The sequence below is a fragment of the Entelurus aequoreus genome, linkage group LG07, assembly GCF_033978785.1.
Source record: "Entelurus aequoreus isolate RoL-2023_Sb linkage group LG07, RoL_Eaeq_v1.1, whole genome shotgun sequence".
NCBI classification, from domain to species: Eukaryota; Metazoa; Chordata; class Actinopteri; order Syngnathiformes; family Syngnathidae; genus Entelurus; species Entelurus aequoreus.
The window spans coordinates 10,937,881-10,948,391 of record NC_084737.1 but is presented as its reverse complement, the minus strand read 5'-3'; the positions used below and the strand labels follow the sequence as shown (position 1 = coordinate 10,948,391).

General features: G+C 38.3%; 1 protein-coding gene across 2 annotated transcripts in view; it reads left to right on the top strand.

The window, feature by feature from the left end:
* Positions 1-9,862, top strand: part of LOC133653368 (formin-H) — an 82,208-nt gene extending 72,346 nt beyond the window's left edge. For both annotated transcript variants that reach the window (XM_062052560.1, XM_062052559.1), the window contains exons 16-17: positions 2,482-2,565; positions 9,230-9,862. In XM_062052560.1, the coding sequence (XP_061908544.1) occupies positions 2,482-2,565; positions 9,230-9,331 (186 nt within the window). In that variant the 3' untranslated portion in view covers positions 9,332-9,862. The remainder of the gene's footprint in view (positions 1-2,481; positions 2,566-9,229) is intronic.
* Positions 9,863-10,511: the final 649 nt, after the last annotated feature.

The window sequence follows — 10,511 nt, the reverse complement described above, 5'->3', positions numbered from 1 at the left end:
TCTGACTGATTACAAAACTTGAAGGAGGTTGTCAGGAAAGTAAACAAGGTAGGAGTCGACACTACCACATACTCTGAATATTCAATGTTTTATCGTTTATACTTCATGTTGCAGTGTCAGGGTCTGGTGTGTGTAAAGTAGTTAAAGTTATGTGTTGTTGTTCAGTTAATCAATGCAAACCCAATGAGCCTCAAGAGGTAGTCGCCTGGAATGGTTTTCACTTGAAGCTCATGGAGAGAATGCCAAGAGTGTGCAAAGCAGTAATCAGAGCATTTTTCGAGCTATTTTGAAGAAACTAGAATATAAAACATGTTTTCAGTTATTTCAGCTATTTTTTCTGTTAAGTACATAACTCCACATGTGTTCATTCATAGTTTTGATGTGACAATCTACAAAGCCCGTTTCCATATGAGTTGGGAAATTGTGTTGGATGTAAATATAAACGGAATACAATGATTTGCAAATCATTGTATTCCGTTTATATTTACATCCAACACCATTTCCCAACTCATATGGAAACGGGGTTTGTACAATGTAAATAGTCATGAAAATTACGAAAATGCATTGAATGAGAAGGTCTGTCCAAACTTTTGGCCTGTACTGTATATAAATCCATCACGGTGCATGATGGGTCGTATATGCAAAACACTCAATCCACACTTACCCATGTTTGTGGCGTTTTAGCTGCTTGCTATTTCTGACTGATTACAAAACTTTAAGGAGGTTGTCAGGAAAGTCGACACTTCCACATACTCTTAATATTCAATGTTTTATCGTTTATACTTCAAAATTCCCTGTTCTAGGTCAGGGGTCACCAACCTTTTTGAAACCAAGAGCTACTTCTTGGGTACTGATTAATGCGAAGGGCTACCAGTTTGATACACACTTAAATAAATTGCCAGAAATAGCCAATTTGCTCAATTTACCTTTAACTCTATGATATTATTAATAATTAATGATATTCACACTTAATTGAACGGTTTAAAAGAGGAGAAAACACGAAAAAAATGACAATTCAATTTTGAAACATAGTTTATCTTCAATTTCGACTCTTTAAAATTCAAAATTCAACTGAAAAAAAGAAGAGAAAAACTAGCTAATTTGAATCTTTTTGAAAAAATTAAAAAAATAATTTATGGAATGAACATCATTAGTAATTTTTCCTGATTAAGATTAATTTTAGAATTTTGATGACATGTTTTAAATAGGTTAAAATCCAATCTACACTTTGTTAGAATATATAACAAATTGGACCAAGCTATATTTCTAACAAAGACAAATCATTATTTCTTCTAGAATTTCCAGAACAAAAATTTAAAAAAAAAATTCAAAAGACTTTGAAATAAGATTCAAATTTGATTCTACAGATTTTCTAGATTTGCCAGAATAATTTCTTTTAATTTTAATCATAATAAGTTTGAAGAAATATTTCACAAATATTCTTTGTTGAAAAAACAGAAGCTAAAATGAAGAATTAAATTAGAATGTATCTATTATTCTTTACAATAAAAATACAAAAATTACTTGAACATTGATTTAAATTGTCAGGAAAGAAGAAGAAGGAATTTAAAAGGTAAAAAGGTATATGTGTTTAAAAATCCTAAAATCATTTTTAAGGTTGTATTTTTTTCTCTAAAATTGTCTTTCTGAAAGTTATAAGAAGCAAAGTAAAAAAATGTATGAATTTATTTAAACAAGTGAAGACCAAGTCTTTAAAATATTTTCTTGGATTTTCAAATTCTATTTGAGTTTTGTCTCTCTTAGAATTAAAAATGTCAGGCAAAGCGAGACCAGCTTGCTAGTAAATAAATAAAATTTAAAAAATACAGGCAGCTCACTGGTAAGTGCTGCTATTTGAGCTATTTTTAGAACAGGCCAGCGGGCTACTCATCTGGTCCTTACGGGCTACCTGGTGCCCGCGGGCACCGCGTTGGTGACCCCTGTTCTAGGTGGTCTGTCATAACTTTTTTTTAGAATTCTATCGGACATTTTGACTTTTTGGTCTTAGTGTTCCTGAAAAAAAGGGACCCAAACACACATAGTGTACAGCAGGTTTTTACAGCTAAATGTGCATACATCATTTATACCATGAATAGATTTACGTGGACCCCGACTTAAACAAGTTGAATAACTTATTGGGGTGTTACCATTTAAAAGTTTCAAACAATACACATCGGCCCCACCCCACCCAGACACATTTTTTCTCTCAACGTGGCCCCCCGAGTCAAATTATTTGCCCCGCTCTGCTATATGCCGTAGTAATTACCGTACGGGAAGAGGTAGCACAAAAGGTGTCTACTTGGTAGGACGCGATATAGCGCAGGAAGTGAGAACGTTCGTGAGTCAAGCGCTAATGAGCGGATTTTATTCACCAGCACGACTCAAGAGGTACGAAGGCAGGATGATAACGTTGACGTTAATAGTTTTATTATGATAATTAGAAATGAAATATTTAACAACTGCTTGGCTTTGACTCCCCAGGTGGCCGTAGAGGAATACAACGCGGATCTTTTCAACTTGATGAAGTCTTGCGAGGAGATGAAGAAACTCTACGCCGACATTCTGGTAATCCCGTATTCCAGAACCTTCCTTCGTCCTACAGGCTCTTGTTCTTTAACCATCCCGCTTTTGAGTAATGTGGATTTATCTACACTTTTAAAGAATGCAAATTATTTTCACTTAAAAGTTTTGCAGTCTACACGTATCTCTTATGTGTGACTGCCATCATATTGCAGTCTACACGTATCTCTTATGTGTGACTGCCATCATATTGCAGTCTACACGTATCTCTTATGTGTGACTGCCATCATATTGCAGTCTACACATATCTCTTATTTGTGACTGCCATCATATTGCAGTCTACGCATATCTCTTATGTGTGACTGCCATCATATTGCAGTCTACACGTATCTCTTATGTGTGACTGCCATCATAATGCAGTCTACACGTATGTCTTATGCGTGACTGCCATCATATTGCAGTCTACACGTATCTCTTATGTGTGACTGCCGTCATATTGGAGTCTACACTTGTCTCTTATGTGTGACTGCCATCATAGTGCAGTCTACACGTATTTCTTATGCGTGACTGCCATCATTTTGCAGTCTACACGTATATCTTATGTGTGACTGCCATCATATTGCAGTCTACACATATCTCTTATGTGTGACTGCCGTCATATTGGAGTCTACACTTGTCTCTTATGTGTGACTGCCATCATAGTGCAGTCTACACGTATCTCTTATGTGTGACTGCCATTACATTCCAGTCTACATGTATCTCCTATATGTGACTGCCATCATATTGCAGTCTACACGTATCTCTTATGTGTGACTGCCATCATATTGCAGTCTACACGTATCTCTTATGTGTGACTGCCATCAAATTGCAGTCTACACGTATCTCTTATGTGTGACTGCCATCATATTGCAGTCTACACATATATCTTTTGTGTGACTGCCATCATATTGCAGTCTACACGTATCTCTTATGTGTGACTGCCATCATATTGCAGTCCACACGTATATATTATGTGTGACTGCCATCATATTGCAGTCTACACGTATATCTTTTGTGTGACTGCCATCATATTGCAGTCTACACGTATATATTATGTGTGACTGCCATCATATTGGAGTCTACACGTATCTCTTATGTGTGACTGCCATCATATTGGAGTCTACACATATCTCTTATGTGTGACTGCCATCATATTGGAGTCTACATGTATCTCTTTTCTGTGACTGCCATCATATTGCAGTCTACACGTATATATTATGTGTGACTGCCATCATATTGCAGTCTACACGTATATATTATGTGTGACTGCCATCATATTGGAGTCTACACGTATCTCTTATGTGTGACTGCCATCATATTGCAGTCTACACGTATCTCTTGTGTGTGACTGCCATCATATTGCAGTCTACACGTATCTCTTATGTGTGACTGCCATCATATTGCAGTCCACACGTATATATTATGTGTGACTGCCATCATATTGCAGTCTACACGTATATCTTATGTGTGACTGCCATCATATTGCAGTCTACACGTATATATTATGTGTGACTGCCATCATATTGGAGTCTACACGTATCTCTTATGTGTGACTGCCATCATATTGCAGTCTACACATATCTCTTATGTGTGACTGCCATCATATTGGAGTCTACACGTATCTCTTTTGTGTGACTGCCATCATATTGCAGTCTACACGTATATATTATGTGTGACTGCCATCATATTGCAGTCTACACGTATATCTTATGTGTGACTGGCGTCATATTGCAGTTTACACGTATCTCTTACGTGTGACTGCCATCATATTGCAGTCTACACGTATCTCTTATGTGTGACTGCCATCATATTGCAGTCTACACGTATCTCTTATGTGTGACTGCCGTCATATTGCAGTCTACACGTAGCTCTTATGTGTGACTGCCGTCATATTGCAGTCTACACGTATCTCTTATGTGTGACTGCCGTCATATTGCAGTCTACACGTATCTCTTATGTGTGACTGCCGTCATATTGCAGTCTACACGTATCTCTTATGTGTGACTGCCATCATATTGCAGTCTACACATACATCTTATGTGTGACTGGTGTTATATTGGAGTCTGCATGTATCTCTTATGTGTGACTGCCATCATATTGGAGTCTACACGTATATCTTATGTATCATATTGGAGTCTACACGTATCTCTTATGTGTGACTGCCATCATATTGGAGTCTACACGTATTTCTTATGTGTGACTGCCATCTACTGGTCACACTTACCATGTACCAAGTAAAATTGCTTCGAGGTCGGTCAGCACAACCAAAATTATTCTGTACATTAGGCGCACCAGGTTTTAAGGCGCACTGTCGAGTTTTGAGAAAATGAAAGGATTTTAAGTGCGCCTTATAGTCCGTAAAAATACGGTACATTAAAACTATTCTGAGAATTACAATTTTTAAAAAAATTTATTTAAGTAAATGTAGCATGTTCATACCCACATCTGCTGATAAGGATTTTCATAAGTTATTATTTATATTTGGGTCGATACTGTTAGCTTTCGCGTTATTAGTGACAAAGCAAATAGTTGTAATATCTAATAATGAGAGAGTATTTATTTTTATGAATGCGCCAATGAAAAAAAATATGACGGTGGGCTGAAAATGGCCGGGTTTTGGACATATTTTTTTTAATTTCCAGTAAAAAATCAGTTAATTGGTTTTCATTTAAAGATCAAACATATTTGATGCTGGATGAGAGATTATGGAGAGCAGACATTGGGGTTATGGCAACCCCACATTGTATTCCTCTCTCCCTCTACATCTTGCACGGAGGACCACAAGGAGGTCTTGTTTGCACCGCCCGCCTTGTCTCCTCTCGTTAAAATCCTCCTGCCCCTTAAAGTCTCGCTCGATTATGCGGACCTGTCATGGGCCGAGGCTCACGTGCTACACACGGAAAATAAAAGTCATTCTATTCAATATTTATTTAGTCTTCTGCTCGTGCCGCCTGCCCAGACAGTGACAGTGTTGACTGCGCGGCAAGAAGGGCAGTGCCCCACTGGTCTGACGGAAAAGGTCATTGGCATTACGTAGTGATTTATATTTATATAGCGCTTTTCTCTAGTGACTCAAAGCGCTTTACATAGTGAAAGCCATGATCTAAGTGACATTTAAAGCAGTGTGGGTGGCACTGGGAGCAGGTGGGTAAAGTGTCTTGCCCAAGGACACAATGGCAGTGACTGGGAAGGCAGAAGCGGGGTTTGAACCTGGTACCCTTAAGTTGCTGGCACGGCCGCTCTACCAACCGAGCCACGCCACCCCACCTTGTAGTGTAGTGTAGTGTAATATAGTATAGTGTCGTATAATGTAGTATAGTGTAGTGTAATGTAGTATAGTGTCGTATAATGTAGTATAGTGTAGTGTAATGTAGTATAGTGTCGTATAATGTAGTATAGTGTAGTGTAATGTAGTATAGTGTCGTATAATGTAGTATAGTGTAGTGTAATGTAGTGTAGTATAGTGTAGTTTAATGTTGTATATTGTAGTGTAGTTTAATGTCGTATATTGTAGTGTAGTGTTGTATAATGTAGTGTAGTGTAATGTAGTATAGTGTCGTATAATGTAGTATAGTGTAGTGTAATGTAGTGTAGTGTCGTATAATGTAGTGTATAGTTTTAGTGTAATATAGTATAGTGTCGTATAATGTAGTATAGTGTAGTGTAATGTAGTATAGTGTCGTATAATGTAGTATAGTGTAGTGTAATGTAGTGTAGTATAGTGTAGTTTAATGTCGTATATTGTAGTGTAGTGTTGTATAATGTAGTGTAGTGTAGTGTCGTATAAATAAATTTAGTGCATATTAAATGAAACTTAAATGAAACTTAATGTTTAATAAATTTAGTACTTTTAGAAGAACCAACTAAAGTATATATATAATATATATATATATATATACTTTAGTTGGTATATGTACATTTATATATATCTATATATATATATATATATATATATATATATATATATATATATATATATATATATATATATATATATACATATATATATATATATATATATATATATATATATATATATATATATATATATATATATATATATATATATACCTGTACATATATATATATATATATATATTTGTGACCAGACGAAATCCAAAAAATTAGTACTTTTAGAGGAACCAACTAAAGTTTGTCGGATACAGATTCACGTAAAACTCAACGGTTTGGATTTCGTCTGGTCACAAATTCGCACCGGCTCAAGCACTGGGCGGGGAAACAAGCAGTGGAGCACTCTCCTATTTCAGCTGCATTCGGGCGGAAGGCGGGTACACCCTGGACAAGTTGCCACCTCATCACAGGGCCTACATGAACTCATACGTCTTATTTAATAACAATGAAACGTACTTGTGTAGGAGTATATGTTTACATTTTGTAGGTATATACCAGGGGTCGGCAACCCAAAACGTTGAAAGAGCCATATTGGACCAAAAATACAAAAAACAAATCTGTCTTGAGGCGCAAAAAATGAAAAGCCGTATGTAAGTGTTATAATGAAGGCAACACATGATGTAAGTGTCTATATTAGCTATAATAGCCTACTATCAAAATGACTTTAAAAGTCTTATAGAAGTGTTATAATGAAGGCAACACATGATGTAAGTGTCTATATTAGCTATATTAGCCTACTATAGAAATGACTTTAAAAGTCTTATATAAGTGTTATAATGAAGGCAACACATGATGTAAATGTCTATATTAGCATACTATCAAAAATTACATTAAAAGTCTTATATAAGTGTTATAATGAAGGCAACACATGATGTAAGTGTCCATATTAGCTATAATAGCCTACTATCAAAATGACTATGTGTCACAGGCTGAAGCTAATTTTCGTTGACGGAAATGTTGAAATGTAATATTTATTCTACAAATTTTTACAATATTAGAAACTATTAGTAAATCAGAGGCTACTCAGAAGGTGAGATAACTCTTGGAAATTACTGGCTTTTAATGTGGCCAAATGTGTGTGTGTCTTATTTTAATAGATTTATTACAATATTTGGCAAGCTAAATAATGTTTGCTGTGGTCTGGAACAACATGGCACACAAGAATCTGAAACGCAGCCAATATTACATACAGATAATGTGTCATGAGACATGCAAATATAAATTATATACAACGAGGATAAAAGTAAAGGATATTATATGAGCTCAAATATACCTACAAATGAGGCATAACGATGCGATTTGTACATGCAGCTAGCCTAAATAGCATGTTAGCATTGATTAGCAAATACGCCTGATTAGCACTAAAACAAGTCAACAACATCAACAAAGCACAGCATAAAACGTTTGGTGGACAAAATGAGATCGCATGTAAGCAAACTGTTGCGTCACGGTCCACACTGTGGTGAGTTTGAGAAACCGCCAGAATTAGTAGGACAAAACCATGTTCGCCAAACACTCTCATCGGTGAAGCGTACACAACAGTGGGCTTTCTAACAATGGGGGAGGCTTGTGTCATGTTTGTCCTCAAACAAAAAACGTCCATCCATCCATTTTCTACCGCTTGTCCCTTTTGGGGTGGCGGGGTGTCGCTGGAGCCTACCTCAGCTGCATTCGGGCGGAAGGCGGGGTACACCCTGGACAAGTCGCCACCTCATCACAGGTAGACAGACAACATTCACACTCACATTCACACACTAGGGCCAATTTTTTAGTGTTGCCAATCATACTGAAACAAAAACATTATTTCCCCCTCATTTTTTTCCATTTTTAAAAAAATGCTCCAGGTAGTGTTCCGTCTGACCGGCTCTTCCTCCCAGGGAATTTAAGTTACTGGTCAATCCCAAGTTCTTTCGATGACATATATGCTGAGTAAGAAGGACCATCAAGACAGAATTGGAATATTTTCAAGTTTATACCAAAGCTTTAGGAGATCAACTTAATCAATACATTCATATCGGCTGCTCTAGTTGATCTGGCATTCCAAGGGAAAAAACACACTCTTTTCACACAAAAGAAAGCCCCCACCTCCCCTCTCTCAACACTGATAAGAAGAAAGAGACGTGGGGGTTGTCTTCACATTTCGATGGTTTACGACACTAAAACAGACTATCTGGTAGAATAAACAAAGGAAAAGTACTAGCTACTCTAAACATGGCTATGTAAAAAGAAAGAACTCTGCATCCTTCCACAGTAGCCACTAGGGCGGCACTAAAGAGCAGCGGGTTGCTGACCCCCGGTATATACAATAGACATACTCTATGTCTATAGTACAGTACTCACACTATGTCTGTTATGATGATCCATAAGGAGCATGGGGGACTAAGAGTGTGTCGTGGTATTTGACATTAAAAAGTGGCGCACACTCCCCAGCATGCGCCACGCCGATTAGTCCACTTAACCCCCGCCAACCTTTGGAAAGTTTCAAATTCAATGTTGCCGACCTCTGACCGGCCATCTGAGCTTTCCGCGTTCCGAGGCGCCGCTCCAGACCACCAGAGGAGCCGCCAGCATGCAGCAGCACTCCATGAGGTCATTAAAGTTAAGCCAGCATTGTTCCAAGCCAACGTGCTCTAATTAGCAGCCACGCGCACGCTAATTGACAGCTAATGTGCTCTGCTACAAGAGTGTGTGTGTCACATTGTCACCGCGTGTGTGTGTGTGTGTGTGTGTGTGTGTGTGTGTTCTGTCTTTCTGCAAGGTGAAGTTTGGAGAGTCAGCCGACCAAGACTCTCAGGAGCTCTTTGGCTTCATCTGTCAATTCATCCACGACTTCAAGAGGGCTCGCGCTGATGTTATGTAGATGACAAAATGCCCTCACTATTTCCTGTTTTACTACCTTGAACTTGTGTATTTTTGTTATTTATTTCTTTTTGTTGTTGTTTTTTTTTCCCCATTATTTTTGTGTATTTTTTTCAACTTCGCTCCTAAATGTACATGCAATGTTCTTAACTCTTATACAAGTGTAAAAAGAAGTGCACCATTGTATATAGGAGGGAAAAAATAAATAAAACAATTGCATATTCACACTTTCAATATGCAATTCTTCTTCTTGTTCAAACCTTAACTGTTATTAAAAGTGAAAAATATGTCCATCTTGTGTTTGTTAGTTCACTTCCTACTTGCAACATTATTGACTTCAATACATTGAAAATGTAAGGGAAAAAAATTGCTGCCATAACCAGTGTGGAGGGGGGCGTGGCCTGCGAGCCTGCCGCGGAACGGGGTGTGCAAGGACCGGCCTCGAAGACAGCGACAGGTGAGTGGATAACCCAGGTGGGCCCATACTTGCCAACCTTGAGACCTGGGCGGGGTTTGGTGGTATATTGTAGCCCGGAAGAGTTAGGGCTACAAGGGATTCTGGGTATTTGTGCTGTTGTGTTTATGTTGTGTTAGGGTGCGGCTATTCTCCCGAAATGTGTTTGTCATTCTTGTTTGGTGTGGGTTCACAGTGTGGCGCATATTTGTAACAGTGTTAAAGTTGTTTATAGGGCCACCCTCAGTGTGGCCTGTATGGGTGTTGATCAAGTATGTCTTGCAGTCACTTACGTGTCTGCAGAAGCCGCATACAACATGTATACTGTATACTGTTTGTATGGAGTAAAAGCGGACGCGACGACAGGTTGTAGAGGACGCTAAAGGCAGTGCCATCACGCCACACCCGTAATATCATTGTCCGGGTGAAAATCAAGAGAAATTCGGGAGATTGGTTGCCCCGGGAGATTTTCGGGAGGGGCACTGAAATTCGGGAGTCTCCCGGAAAAATCGGGAGGGTTGGCAAGTATGAGTGGGCCTTGTTATCTAATCACCTGTCGCCTTTATTAGCAGCAGCCGGCACGAGACACGAAGTGGGAGTTGGAGCCTGAGAAAGACACACGGACTGAGACACGCTGGACTGAAAAGTCCCCAAAATATATTGCTGGAAAGCACACCCTGCATGAAAATAAAAGTCTGTTACCTCAGACTGCCGGGCTCACAAGAAG